This window comes from Magallana gigas, chromosome 7 (genome assembly GCF_963853765.1).
Source record: "Magallana gigas chromosome 7, xbMagGiga1.1, whole genome shotgun sequence".
Taxonomy (NCBI): Eukaryota; Metazoa; Mollusca; class Bivalvia; order Ostreida; family Ostreidae; genus Magallana; species Magallana gigas.
Window position 1 is genome coordinate 48,120,548 of NC_088859.1, and position 15,485 is coordinate 48,136,032.

Sequence of the window (15,485 nt, forward strand, 5' to 3'; positions counted from 1 at the left end):
AAAACTAAAAGATCTGGTCAACAAAATCATGAATTCAGTTTTCCTTTCAGGTGTGTGGGAGTAAAGAAGATAATTTTTTAACGTTAAATGCATTAAAATGTATACATCCAGGGGACAGGAAAATTAAAATATCAGTAGAGGACTTCCTGGTAAACATAATTATTAGACAGTATTTTTATACAGATGTGTGAGAATAGAGAAGAAGATTTTAAACATTATATGTATTTACACTATATTGCCCCCCCCCCCCCCCCCCTCATGTCCTGAACACCTGACCCAGGGGCCATGAATTTCACGATTTAGGTAAAGGAGATTGTGGATATCATAACCATGTATTAAGTTTTTTGCCCACATTTGTGGGAGTAGAGAAGAAGATTTTTTAAGATTTAAAATATTTTTACTATATGGCCATATTGGCCCCACCCTAGAGCCTGAACACCTTACCCAGGGGTCATGAATTTCACAATTAAGGTAGAGGGCTTTATGGAAATCATAATCAGGCATTTAGTTTTTAACAAATATATATGGAAGTAGAGAAGAAGATTTTCTAAGATTTAAATCAGTTTTGCTATTTGGCCATATTGGCCCCACCCTAAAGCCTGAACACCTGACCCAGGGGTCATGAATTTCACAATTAAGGTAGAGGGCTTCATGGACATCATAACCAGGCATTTAGTTTTTAACAAATATATATGGGAGTAGAGAAGAAGATTTTCTAAGATTTAATACATTTTTACTATTTGGCTATATTGGCCCCACCTTAGAGCCTGAACCCTGACCCAAGGGTCATGAATTTGACAATTTTGGTAGAGGGCCTCATGGACATCATAATCATGCAGTTAGTTTTTAAAATATATATATGGGAGTAGATGAGAAGATTTTCTAAGATTTAATACATTTTTACTATATGGCCATATTTATCCCACCTTAGAGCCTGAACCCCTGACCCAGAAGTCATGAATTTCACAATTAAGGTAGAGGGCTTCATGAAAATCATAACCAGGCATTTAGTTTTTAACAAATATATATGGGAGTAGAGAAGAAGATTTTCTAAGATTTAATTCATTTTTACTATATGGCCATATTGGCCCCACCCTAGAGCCTGAACCCCTGACCAAGAGGTCATGAATTTCACAATTTAGGTTGAGGGCTTCATGGACATCATTATCATGCATTTAGTTTTTAAAAAATATATATGATAGTAGAGAAGAAGATTTCTAAGATTTAATACATTTTTACTATTTGGCCGTATTGGCCCAACCCTAGAGCCTGAACCCCTGACCCAGGGGTCATGAATTTCACAATTTAGGTAGAGTGCTTCATGGACATCATAATCATCAGTGATAATCATGAATTTAGATTTTAAAAAATATATATGGTAGTAGAGAAGATTTTCTAAGATTTAATACATTTTTTCTATATGGCCATATTGGCCCCACCCTAGAGCCAGAACCCCTGACTCAGGGGTCATAAATTTCACAATTTTGGCAGAGGGCCTCATGGACATCATAACCATGCAACCAGTTTTTTCCTCACATGCGTGGGAGTAGAGAAGAAGATTTTTGAAAATTTGGCTTTTTTTGGCATATTTGGCCCCGTCCGTGGCACCCCAGGGGTGGTAGAGCCATTAATATCACAATTTAGATTCTTCTTACATTAGAGATGCTTCACACCAAAATGGTAACGATTGGCCTGGTAGTTTTCAGGAAGAATTAAAAAATGTAAAATTGTTAACGCACGACGACGGACGAAGATTTTTATCAAAATTAATTTAATATTAAATTGAAATAAAGAACTTGAACAGAAAAGCGATTTTATTCTATTACAAAATGGCGTCGTGGACAGGATTTCAAAAAAAAAATTTATTGGCAATGAGCTACTATATAAACAAAATAACTCATATTACAAATAGACACATACAGAAACACTAAAATATTCATAATACACAATTTGCATTTAATTCAAAATATGACATCAACGAACCTCCAATATATGGCGGCGGTGCCACACACAGTCAATTAGTAGACTAGCGCACTCACTTGCAACAGGTATGACTGTATAAAGTGTAAGAGGGCAAAGTATATTTAACATCGGGTTCGAGATTCACATTTACATTTTCTATAAAAGTTAAAATTTGGAAATGAAAAAGTATTTTTATGTTTATATCCTAATTGAATAACTGTTATAATATCAGTATTCGGTTGTAAGTTATTTATATTATTAATTTTTTACACTTGTGAATCTGTCCATTGATTGGTCAATTTACGATATAGGCAGTAGGCCATCTTTTGGCGGCATTTTCATCGTAGATGTTGACGGGGAAAGACCGTTTTGTCTAATAGATTCCTCATATGCTGACGTCACAGTGACCGGAAGCCCTAATACAGCATTCCTTACTTAGGTTTGTAAACTGTGTACATTATTATTACATTATTTATACTTCATATTATTTCTTGCTTAGATTATGTTGTATGATAAAGTGTAATAGCAAGAAATAATATGAAGTATAAATAATGTTTAAAAAAAACGGTCTTGTTTTGTCTAATAGATGCAAAAGACTTGCTACATAAAGCAGAGAAAAAGTTCTGAAACATTTTATAAACACCGCAAAGTATTTTTCATTTAAAAGTAGTCTGTTACTAAAGACCAATATAAATCCTAAAAAAGTAGTCATTTAACATGAATCACGCGTTGGATAAACAATTTTCTTGTTTTGAAATTATGTCATGGTTAATTGATTTCAACTGGTACCGCTTATTCTATATGTCCAAAGGCACATCGTTTAATTAATTTTGAAATTTTTATATTTTTTTACATCATAGTTTTCAAATCATTTTATTTTTAAGAGTGAAGTTAAGTGTATAAATAGTATATGTAAAGTACGTGTATGCAAATGCCTTTAACGAAGAGTCAAATTGTACTAACTTGGATCGATTGCAGCTTGTAAATATTTGTCTCCCGCACCAGATGTATTCTTCTGTAATTTTGATACGGTTTTAAAAATTAATGCAAGCACAAGCTGTTTTGTAATGGTTTAACAAACAACAAAGCCAACTTATAGATTACATGTACATTAATTGTAAGAAATCTGCACATTTGGGTAATTTAATAGTCACACATATAGGGTTAAGAAATGTTAAGACTTTATAAAGAAAAGAAATTTACATTTATTTCTGTGTCAATATATGTTTTAGGAAGACATTTTCTCTTGGCAAGATATCATATTAGATATTGTGTTTACTTAAATTTGTACTCATACAAGGCCAACTTTAAAATAACAATTAATCAAACGTAACAATATACCGGTAAACACAATAGTGTCGTATATTTACCTGTCAATCTGCACAGGTATCTTTAGTTGGGAGAAAGTGGAATCAAACCTCTTTCTGAATCCAAAACACACGTGATGAATTTGCTATTGTAGTGTTTCTTCTGTGCTTTGGGTGTTTTTTTTGACATGTGCTACGTCTTTAAAAATGAAAAATACTTTGCATTAATGCAAAGGTCGATCACAGCTTAGAAAGATACCGATAGAAAGAGTACAGGAAAGGATAACAATAAATTGGTTTTGAAGAAAAATTTAATTGTAATTATGCAGACATTTTGGAAAAGAAAAAAAGTATAAATGACATGAAATATTTTACAGGTCTTTATGACTCGCTTAGAAGTCACTTCTTCTTTAAAGAACTCTTCAAGTACATTTTGGACAGATATCTCTTTCCTTCCACTGGGTATCTCGGCACTCATTAAACCTAGTGTATCAAGTCTGAGAGGACTTGTCTAAAATATTAATTATGTCTATCATTCTACATAAGTGGATTATATTGTTAACTTGGCATTAAAACGTATAAAAACAAATGAAAAATTGAAGAGAAAACATGAAAACTCCTTACAGTTTTACAGCTAAAACACTGATGTTTGTAATGTAATATGATCTGTTCGGTTTTTCCAAGTCTGCGTAGGTGTGCTATAATTCCATTGGTGATCATAGCTGGACCTTGCTGTTCACAGCCTTCTCCAAGATTATGATTATGTCCTGTTAATAATAGGTTTTTATGAATGATATAAAAAAAAAAGATTTTTAAGTGATCAATTATATGAAATCTTACCAAAATATCATCAACTTCTAGGGAACGAAGTGGTCCTGGAGACATCAAAAATTGTATTTTGGAAATACATGCATCCATTAGAACATCCCCTGTATTGCATGGCTCAGCAATGAAAAGGATAACCATACATAATGAACCAATCAGAGGACTACATACCTTGTCTCAACAAGGGATCACTAGTATGACGGCGACATAATAAATTATTATCATTTACATTCTATCAAAAACATACGTACAGTATAGTATCACGACTATCATTTAAAATTACTTTTAATGCATTACAATAAATTAAATTATTATTAAAATATATAATTACACGTGATCATGGTTTACCATCGAATATTGTGGTTTCTGATATTAGTTGAAGATGTATCTTTTGTTAGGGTGCCTTTTTCTTTAATTATGATTTAAAATGTTATTTTAAGGTTTTATATGATAAATTTTTATCCTTTTAGATTTTGAATTAAATTGTCCAGTGTCTTTGTTCTGACTTTTTATAGCAATTGACACTAATAAAAGATAATCATACCCGATTAATTAAGAATGTTTTGACTGTGAAACCAGGTTACCTGTCTTTGTCAGCAATATCCGAACAAAATAAATTGTTAACCCATTAACCCAAATCAATATAACAAGTTTATAATGTACACAAATATACTGTCTTCAATACTACAAAGAGAATATTGAACCTTTCTTGAATGTAATATTTGGTTAGATGTTCTGTCCCGAAAAAAAAAGAAAGTTGCCCCAGTTTTTGATTAAATCAGTAAAAAAAATTACATAATCAGCATTTAATTTTACAAATCTATAGAAATCATGTAAGGCATGTTCAATGAAGTTTGATGAGAAAGGGATAAGTAAATAATGATTTGTGACCTAATAAACGTTTTAAAAGAATTCAGGCCGTCACAAAAGACCCTTCTCATGACTTGATGATTTTCATAAAATCCACGAATGTATTCAAGTGATAAAAATTTGAAAAGGGGAAAACCATTTCATTCTCATTTTAGTTAAGGAATGGAACTACAGGTGATTGAAAATGTGTCGAAGTTTGAAATCAAATAACATGAAGTGAGCAGATGTTGAAAGGCTGTAAAGGATTGCAAAACCGCATTCAACCAACAGTTCTTTCTTGTGTTCAAAATGCCGTACCTGGATAGTGGCTTCTGATATAAATATGGCTGATTAACTAAAGCTTCTTAGGGATACGCATTTTCGTCGAACATTTTTTGTGGCAGAAAGCGTTTTCTGCGTGATCGTTTGGACAACTTCAATTCTGGCAGTGAAAGATCACCGATTTCGTAGAAAGTTGGGTCTTTCTCAGAATAGGGACCAACACATCCATTGACAATTGAATATTTTGAATCTTCATTATTCAGTACAATTGGTTTAAATGGTGTTGCATTTTAATCGCATGTATATTTGTTGACTTTCTTCTTTAGAGTTTTAAATTGTTCACTTTTTGTATTTTAAATGTCTCCTTCCTTTGTACAACTTTTGAAATATGTCTGCGTCTTGTGAAAAGTCTATCTTCGATGTATTGTCCACACACTCCATTGATGAGTGTCTATGTCTTCTTCCTGTAACGTGTCGAGGGGTCCGTTACCTAGTCATTTCTAGGGTCTGGGGGTTGAATATCAAAATATCAAACTATAATAATTTTTCTCTCTAGAATGATAGGTGATTACAATTGGCCTACAAAATTTACAAAAAGGCCTTTCCTTACTTAGGGTAAAATGACAGAATGAGTATGGTCGGCCGGGATCGAAACTTTATTAATACCGCGGGATAAACACTATTTATGCCTTATTCAGGCGGTAGTGATTTCTCGTGGCACGCCCTAGCTGAATAACCTACTCAAGAGGCAAACCCTTAGCAGAGGCAGTCATTGTGTTAATGCCTTATGCAGAACGGACAGTGTACAACCTCTAACTAAAGGCGTTTCCCTTCCCTAATACTACTAGTAGAGTATCAGCGACTAACTTAGGCTGGTCTCCGCGAGGACAGCCTCTATAATAACCGACTAGGTCTCCAAACACGATTGGTCCCATAATTATCAATGTAGTAAGCCTCTCTCTCAAGGCAACCCACTTACCAAATCGTTCTTTAGTCTCGCAATTCCTCTCCGTTGGAACTCTGCTAGGGAAGAGAACACTGTGGCTGCGACGCGCTCGTTTATATACCCTCTGTGGGTCACGTGACAATCTCCGCTGGTTGCTTGGCGACAATATAAACACAGTCGTCATGTGCCGTACGCATGATTCAACATTAGATAACATAAAATCGTTACAATCCTTTTCTTCTGAGAACACTTGGTTACTGTCTTTTTTCCTTTTTTTCAAAGTAGAGTCATTCGCATCATTTTTTCTTTTCTTTTGTGGCTTAGGGAAACTTTTGGGGGTAAAAGTATTTTCCTGTTTTTCTTAGGTGTCTTCGACCACTTTTCTTCGGAAATATCAATATTTCTTTTACGTGTGGTTTTTGCCTCTTCATTGTTATTTTTGATTCAAAATGCTGTATTCTCCATACCTTCCAACAACCAGTGTATTGGTTTTCCTGACAAATGACCCGGGGGTTAAATGATTCTCTTTACAAATAACGGTATATTGTTTCACTTGGCGAAACCAGTGTTCCACCAAAGAGTTTGTGTCTCTAGTAAGTCCGTTTTCCAAAAAACGTCACTCTATAATGGAAAAAGGCAAAGGTACATCTGTATCATGTCAGGACAGTGGTATTCGTTGTCATTATCAAATGAGTGATTATCAAGATCCCCTAAAGCCCTTTCTCTCAACTTGGTAAAATGCCTGTCAAAAGGCGACCTACTCCTAATGGTTCCCTGTAAGAATATCATATGCGTTTTTCATCGGGATTCATACGAAAAACGTATTCGGACGCTTTTTCTGTTTTCTCAGGAAGATTCTCTACCAATATCTTTAAATAATCAATGCTTTCGTTGCATTCTCTATTACTTTTTTTTTGTTTCCTGAAGCACGACATATGTGCGTATATATAAGACTTCCCTTCTCTAACGTTTTAGACATCATCATTAGAGCGAATGGAAATTTTCCGAATTCTTTCATTTTTTGTGTATTTTTTAAGTCTCTAAATTTATATTTCATTATTCCAAGCATATGGAAGGCACACAAATGGACAACTGATAATGAGGGCCTCTCTTTTTTTGGGTGCATGCTTCCCAACATTTGTGTAAATACTTAATTATGCTTTCTGCATTAAATATTAGCAATACTGAGTTGATGACTGCCAATCGACTCTGACAGGACGTATTGCTCTGTTGAATAATGTAGTTGCAGGTTTTTTAATCTTACCCAGGAAAAGGGTGATGGTAACCGTTGTATTTGAATTAGATATCATTTCCGCAACAGGTATGGTTGGACATCCACCTTTCCGTAAAACTAGGGCCTAATACAAAAACAAGTTTTGATTGATTTGGGATTTTGTTTACGATAGATCCTGTTGCATCAAGATGTGCTGGAAGATTAGAATTGCATGCTACTCTATCCAGTCTGATTGTGTCCTCCGTAAACATGATGACGGTGAATGGGTTGACAGAAAAGAAAGAAATATAGCCAAGAATCTTCTTGTTCTTGAGTGGATCTTATAAAAAAAAAAAAAAGAGTAGTTTGAATCATCTCCGACGATGTCTTGGAAAACGTTTGTTTGCTAGGACAGGTAGTAAAATTGCCACCTTTAAGTGCCGTCTCTGGAATATTTTGGAGGTTCGTCTAAAACGTATTTAGAACGCCTTCGTCTTTTAATACACGTTTCATGTTGTCCCTCTCATTTCCTTTCAGTGGACGTCGTTGTGTCTGTTGTTCATGAGAAAAAGTCCCTGTTTGGTTCAACTTTTACTTTATCTGGACTAACACCCGTGTCCCGAGGAATATAAAATGTGTATTCACAACTTTTTTGAAATTTGCATTTTTCTTTTCCCCATGAAGAATTTGGCTTTCTTTTTTCTTGGCTTTACTTTTTTACGCGATTTTGATTGAATTGGGGTACACACACATCGATAGTAAGAGAAAACTTATCATTGAAAATCTGTGTCCAGCTCCCACGTAGCCGCCTTTTCGGACATGATCTTTTTTGCTTGGCTTAATGTTGAGCCATTCTTTGCGATTCAAAATGAAGGTACATGTAAATGATTTTGGATATGCCTGGTTATCTGTTTTGTCGTTCGCTCCTTTGCATATCTCTTTCTTTTTCTTTTCCGTATCTTTTTTCATTGGAAAATTTTACGACTGTGCTTTCCCGGGGCCCCATCCCTACCAAATATAAAGGCCCAAATATGGGATATAGAGTGTTAGCCAGTCCCTTGAAAGATATCCCATTATAATTGTACGAAATTTCCTATTTTCGCCAGGCTAGCCTAGCCCGTTAATGGCCGTGTAAACCTAATTCCTTTTGAGGGTCGACTGGGCTTTACCGGGGCCCCATCCCCACCAAATTTGAAGGCCCAAATATGGGATACAGGGTGTTAGCCAGCCCCTCGAAAGAATTCCTCATTGCAACCGAGTATGATGATTATCTCACCTTTTTGCCAGGCTTACTTATTATGCTAATGTTAAGGTCAGGTCAGCAAGTAATAATATTTACTAAAAAACTATTTCTTTCAATTAAAAGGGGAAGTTTATATGGAATTTTAAATTTACGTTTATTAGCATGTTTACGGTAATTTGAATAGCGAACCGATCACATAATTCTATTCGCTATTCGAATAGTGAAATGCGAATAGAACTCCAACTTCTGAATGCACCAAGAAATTCCTTCTTAAGCATTTCACATCACATGATAATATAGACATGTACCTACTCGACCGTCTTTCGTTTTATGTTATGTCAAGGGATTCAATACCAATTCCATCTTAAAGCGGGAACTGTCACTGTAGGTATTGACCCCTAGCATATTAACATCGAGGGCGGAACCCGCACCCTCTGATTCTCAATCTCGTCTCTGAATTCACAAATAAAAAGGCGTGTTATTGAGATAATTCGGCTGAATTTTGAAAAACATTGGGTTTTATTCGAGTTATAGTTGAGAATTGTCTTTCTCTAATGATAAATCCTAGTAACCTGTTTATATCCGATCATGTATTTAGGGCGCAAAATCGTTGTTTATAATAGGAATCATAACGAATGGATAGAAAGGAAGAAGACACTTGACATGGCAAAATTATTCCGCTGCATCGTCGTGATACATGTAATCAAGTATCATTGTTTCCCAGAACCATAAAATATTCTAAACGTTTGATATTAAAGCATAAAACTAAGGTGATTCCTATTAAAGAGAATATGTACATAGATCATTTGCGAGTTGCTTCGTGTTTCACCATAAAGGAATTCAGAGTTTTTAGATATTGTTCATTCCGATATATTTCATTTTATCAAATATTGTTTCCCAAAACCATAAAATATTCTAAACGTTTGATATTAAAGCATAAAACTAAGGTGATTCCTATATTAAAGAGAATATGTACAGTCACGTGCAAAAAGTATTCGGTCACAAAATGGCGGCGTGTTTACATTGGTGACGAATGCACAAGAATAAAACAAGCTTAATTTCTATTAAAACTTATGAAATTAAAAAAAAAACAACTACTTACGGTTTAATATTTTGTTAGGTGTCCTTTAAGTCTGATGACATGTTGGATACGATTGGGAATAGAGCCATACAAACTTTTAATGTAAGCAGGCGTAATTTGAGTCCAAATTCGCCGAATTTCCTCGATCAAATTTTCCTTTGATTTAATTGCGCCACAGCCTGATTAAAGTTTCCTTTTAATGAAAAGCGACATATTTTCAATAATATTCAAGTCTGGTGACTGGGCAGGCCAGCTTAAACAGTTGATTCGATTTCTTGCAACATATTCTTGTGTTGATCTGGCTCGATGGACGGGGGCGTTTCGTCTTGGAAAAAATATCCATTTTGGGGGAAACGTCTAGCAAGAACGGGCCATAAGTTTTCCTCATAAATGTCTTGATATTTGGCAGCATTTATGTTTCCTTCTACCGGCGTCATAGTCCCTACACCTTCCTAACAAATGCACCCCCATATCATGACTTCATACTTCGCCTGTGAATTCCGCTTCTCAACGAGGTCGGGTCGCAATCCTTCGTCTTTTTTCCTCCAAATCCGAACTCTCTCGTCATGGCCAATCATGATTTTACTTTCATCTGAAAAAATAACACGTTTCCAATTCTCAACTGACCATTGTCTTTTCCCCCCGACACCGCGCAAGCCGCTTCTTCCTATTGTTTTCCTTTATAACAAGTTTCTTCTTAGCAACACTCCTCCCAGGGTTGGAAATTCACTGAAAATAGCAGCCAGCCACAGGGTAAAGTAACCAGCCCTGCTCAAAATCTGCCAGTCCTGATAAAAATGTTAATTGTTAATGTTATGAACGTTCTATAAATAAAGCTTGGTTACATTAAAATACATTTGTAGCACAGCCTTTTACACAGTATTTGAAACCATATCTAAGCATAACCCAAAGAATGCATATTTTTAAGATTTACATCCTTTATGCACTCTAACTATTCATCTCTATTATTATAAATCATCTTATTATTGATGAGGAATACAAGACATTTGATAAAATGTTATGATTTTTTTAATCAATAACAAAATTACATGTCAAAATCCAAAAACTCAAAATGAAGTGTTGTTAGTGTTAATCCATTTCATTTATTTATGATATTATACAATACTTCTAATAGATGAAGCTTTTATTGTTTTAATCATATTCTTCGGAATCACAACTGTCATCATCTAAATCTGAAAAGTCTGCAGTGTAGTCTGAGTCATCCAAGTCCGAGTGTTCTTTCTCCCCTCTTTCTCCCTCTGCTTCTTCTGCAGTTTCTTCTGACTCCTCCTGCTCATCTAATTCCAAGATTTCTCTCTGAATGGAAACAGGCCTTTTCCTAGATTCCATAAAACAGGGTCTTCTCTTTGCATTTCGGTTCCAATGAAATATAGACTTTTCTGGATTCCATTCAGCTACACTTTCAGAGTTTAGCTGAATTGTCATCAAGAGAGTCATTGAGGATGACTTCAGCTTGTTCCTCCACTGACTTTTATTGATTTTCATCTGAGAAAAGCCCCTTTCACACTCTGAGGTCCCTGCTGGCAGTGACAAAACAAGGTCCACTAGGCTTAGAATGTTAGGAACACGACTGATGTACAGATCATTTACTGTACTCCAGGACAGTCCATGAACTCTATGGCTATAAAAGGTAATGTTGATTTTAATTCATCAATATAAAAATTTACAAGAAAGTTTCAATAAATTTCAAACATAAAGACTTAACTTTAGTAAATTCAAACATACTTGTTATACAAAACATTTCTTAACACTGTCCATTCTGATTCAATGAGTTAAGAAATGAAGATAATAATTTTTCTATTGATCGACGTATCAAAGAAAAAATTGACCGGAAAACTTCATCAATGCGCGTAGCGTCGTGAGAAGACGCTTAATTTTCTATTTCGTGAATCAAATAATGTGTTTTTTTATTTTTGAAGGTTAAACATTCAATTTTTTATATTCACAAGGTTGCATTTTGTTTGCTGACAATAAAACAGACACAACTTTACATTTTCTTGACAGTGTTTAACTTGGAAATTCCTGTTCTATAAATAGTGTTAGATCAGAACAGTTGAGAAAAGTAGATCCGGAAAATTTTTTATTGATGCAGGTATCAAAGAAATTTTTCGACCAATCAGAAGCGGCGATATCTCATCAAATGAATAAATATTAAATGATTCCCACATCAAGTTCTTTTTCCAGCAGTTGTTGGCGGTAATGATCAACCAAATTCTGCACCATCTCATCACCAAAATCTACAAAATTGAAAAAGAATCACATTATTTAGAAATGTTTATAAAATTTCACTTCTATCCATAAGCTTACTTTAAATGATTTCTGATAATTTTGTGTATTCTGATATACCAATTTTGATTATTTGTTGAAATAAAAGCAAGCTACAGGAAGGAATATTTTATTATTAGTCCTACAATTTAATTTACACATTTAATAATTTAATACCAGTAGCCTCTTCCAGTGATGCAGGCCAAGATGTGAGATCAGCAATTTTGGTTGCATTTTTCACTCCATCATTCACATCACTGAACATGCCCTCCAAACTATCTGTCAAACCTTTCAACACTCTTTTTATTTGATCAGAGGATAAATTGTTTCCAACGAGTGTCTCCCCTTCAAACTGATCTCCAGCATCAACAATTTTTCTAAGTTCAGGACCAGGCCTAGAAAGGTGAATGACTGGCATGCTTAGACATGAAAGCAGAAAAGCTGTGCAACTGTACACCCAATATTAGTTTGATTAGCTCTTGCACTCTACTAAAGTAGTTTTAGTTATATTGGACTTTGAAAGTTATAAAAGAAGCTAAGACTAAGTGGAACACACATGATTACATAATGCATGATATAGTACAAACATACATAAAATATGCAAGCAAGCAGTGAGACAGTGAAAGGTTGCCAATGTTATATATTAATCAGCAAGGGTAAACACATATGCATGCAAGGACATACAGAAAATTTACCTGTTTTCGAGCTTCTTAATGTTCGCAATGGTACACTGCAGCTCCTGATGGACTTCATAAAAACATGTTGCTGTCTTTTGTAGACACATGGAGAACTGGGTTAGAACACCAACAAGATCAGTCAGGAAATGGGCAAAGATAATAACATCCTTAGACCGCAGAAGTTTGACCAAATACTTTGCCTTTGACTGTGTTGCTGACTGGCCACTTCTTTTTAATGCAACCTGCATGTTAATTTTTTAAACCTCAGCAAAAATTAAAATTCTAACTTGTAAATGGGTGTACAATTTAATTAAAAATCTTAAAACTGATATTGTCACTTTGATAGCATTATTAAAATTGAAAACAAATAGCCCAACATGCATAAAGAATGCAACTAAATGTCTTAATTATTATTTAAAACCTGGCTAAGGTGTGTGACGAAAGCTTTATAGCCTTTCCACAAGCTCTTTAATGCAGTCTGCACATGGCCCAACCACCTTGTTCCGCCTATTCTTGTTGGCAGCCTTTGGGACATGCCCAGGGCAATGAAAGTGTTTTTTAGATTTTTGGTTTGGTTGGCACTTTTGTGATAAAATTTAAATAGTTCATCCAGCAAACCCTGCACTTTGGTAAAAACTGGTGCTACCTATAAATGTACATAAAACTTTTGAGCTGTTACAAGAAATTAAATAATTTAATTAAATATAATTTAGTATATTACTTATCAAAAATTTTGGTTTAATTCTCTTACCTTCAGAGCAGCTTTATAAAGCCAAGCTCAACTCTGTGAGACATGCACTGGACCATGATGATGGACGGACTAACATTCCTGCGAAAATGTGCTATTTCACCATTTAGATGACCTGTATTCACTGATGCACCATCCCCAGGAAATGCAATAGTTTTCTTAAGAACACTATCCACAGAAATGTTTTTAAAATGCAATGCCTCTTTAATGGCATTGTAAATTCCATCTGAATTTGCCGATTCACATTCAATCAATCCAAGAAAATAGCAATATGGAACACCTCTGTGAGCAAAATGAATGTACACTATCTCATTTTCAGAAACTGAAACGTCTGTCGACCCATCGGACATAATTGTGCAGAATTTAACTTCAGCTAATTTTTCTTCTATCTTGTATCTTTCAACCTCGGCTATGGAGACCATAAACTCCTCACAACTTTTGTGGTTTTTGTATGTACTACCTAACTCAACACCTTTCTGTTCATCAAGTTCACATAACCACACATAATCTGTGATAGGTTTAGACTTTTTTGCTACGGCATGTGCATTTCGAAAAAGTTTCTCTAATTTTGAAACAGTAGCTTTGTTTAATGAGTGAAGTATTTTTTCTGCAGAACTTTCGCCTAGTGGCTTGTTCCTTGAAGCTGTAATTTCAACAGCATATTTGTGACCTTCTGACTTTTCATGCATTGTAAGTGCATCATGCTTGAGGTTTGTTGAACCTACCACAAACGGTCCATTTGCATATCGCTTTATTCTGTCGGATGCAGTCTTTCTGATGGCTAGGGGTCCATATACCCCCTACATTGTTGACAGTACAGTTTCCCACTATTCGTCGCCGTTTCATCACTTATCAACCATTTAAACTCTTCTTTCCAGCTCGGAACAATCGTCCGTCGTCTTTTGTTTTTATCATAGTCTTTGTTTTTTCCTTGGTGTCAACGATGGTTCTCTTTGCGGGAATCGGCAATCCTAGCCACTTGTGCATCTCGCACGTTAACCTTCATTAGAATCTTGCCGAACACAATTTATATTGCGAACGCTGGTTGGCTGTGATATTCATATTGACCAATGAGCAAATAGATTACATTTTATTCACAACGATACCTAACAACTAAATAGCGTCTGTACTTTTTATGGAAGAGGTAAACGATTTAAAAATAGTAATACTCGGTTTAAAAATAGAACCCGGCTATTAAAATTTACCCGACCACCGGACTGTCATCTGAGGTTTTGCCCCCGCCCGCCTGAGAAACAGACCGTCTCGAGCGGTCGGGCGGGCTATAATTTCCAACCCTGCTCCTCCTGTAATTATTTTTTATGTAAATTATGTTGAATAGTCCTTCTACTCACTGGTTCAGGTCTTTCCTCGTTAAATTTGGCAGTAATATCTGACAGGGAACACCTCCGATTTGTTTTTACAATCCTTTCTAGCTTGCGATAATCCCGGGTCTTGATTTTTGGAGGCCTGCCGCTTCTCGGTTTGTTTTCTAGGTAACCCGTCTCTGAAAACCTTTTGCAAATGTCAATAACTGTTGATTTTTGTATTTTCAACAATTCACTAATCTTTCTCCGTGAAATTCCACTGTGCATTAAATCCACAATGACTTTTTTGGCGTCCGCTCCCGTTTCTTTTCCTTTCCGACCCATGGCTATAACAACTACGTTTTCTTTATTTGTAAAATAAATTGAAAACAAGCAGACGATAAACAAAAGTGTCACGTGATTTACCACGTGACTAATTTCTAAATTTAAACAATTCTACTTCCTGTAGTGCTAAAATTGTCGGACAAGGTCTTTTATTTTTTACTTTCGTTTTCAAGCGTAAACACGCCGCCATTTTGTGACCGAATACTTATTGCACGTGTCTGTGCATAGATCATTTGCGAGTTGCTTCGTGTTTCGCCATAAAGAAATTCAGTTTTTAGATATGTTCCTTTCCGATATATTTCATTTTATCAAATATACAACATGACTTCTGTAAGTAGTGATGTTGTAGTCATGTTGTATATTTTATTTGATAAAATGAAATATATTGGAAAGGACAATATGAATATGTTATGGTCT

At 35.1% G+C, this 15,485-nt stretch overlaps 1 protein-coding gene across 1 annotated transcript; it reads right to left on the reverse strand.

The window, feature by feature from the left end:
• Window positions 1-10,602: 10,602 nt before the first annotated feature.
• LOC105330184 (zinc finger protein 862) lies at window positions 10,603-13,558 on the reverse strand. Its single transcript, XM_066067250.1, has 7 exons — window positions 13,423-13,558; window positions 13,093-13,317; window positions 12,690-12,913; window positions 12,172-12,389; window positions 11,890-11,966; window positions 11,455-11,501; window positions 10,603-11,350 (listed from the first exon to the last, which is right to left on the reverse strand). Exons 2-7 carry the CDS (start codon window positions 13,204-13,206, stop codon window positions 10,861-10,863), a joined length of 1,170 nt encoding a protein of 389 aa, XP_065923322.1. The 5' UTR covers window positions 13,207-13,317; window positions 13,423-13,558; the 3' UTR covers window positions 10,603-10,860.
• Between the last annotated feature and the right edge of the window lie 1,927 nt (window positions 13,559-15,485).

Coding starts and splice junctions, on each gene's coding strand:
- LOC105330184 (XM_066067250.1), bottom strand. CDS start 13,206: ATGTCCCAAAGGCTGCCAACAAGAATAGGCGGAACAAGGTGGTTGGGC. Junction 12,914..13,092: donor TCGTCACACACCTTAGCCAG/GTTTTAAATAAT, acceptor ATTAACATGCAG/GTTGCATTAAAAAGAAGTGG. Junction 11,967..12,171: donor ATCACTGGAAGAGGCTACTG/GTATTAAATTAT, acceptor TCAATTTTGTAG/ATTTTGGTGATGAGATGGTG.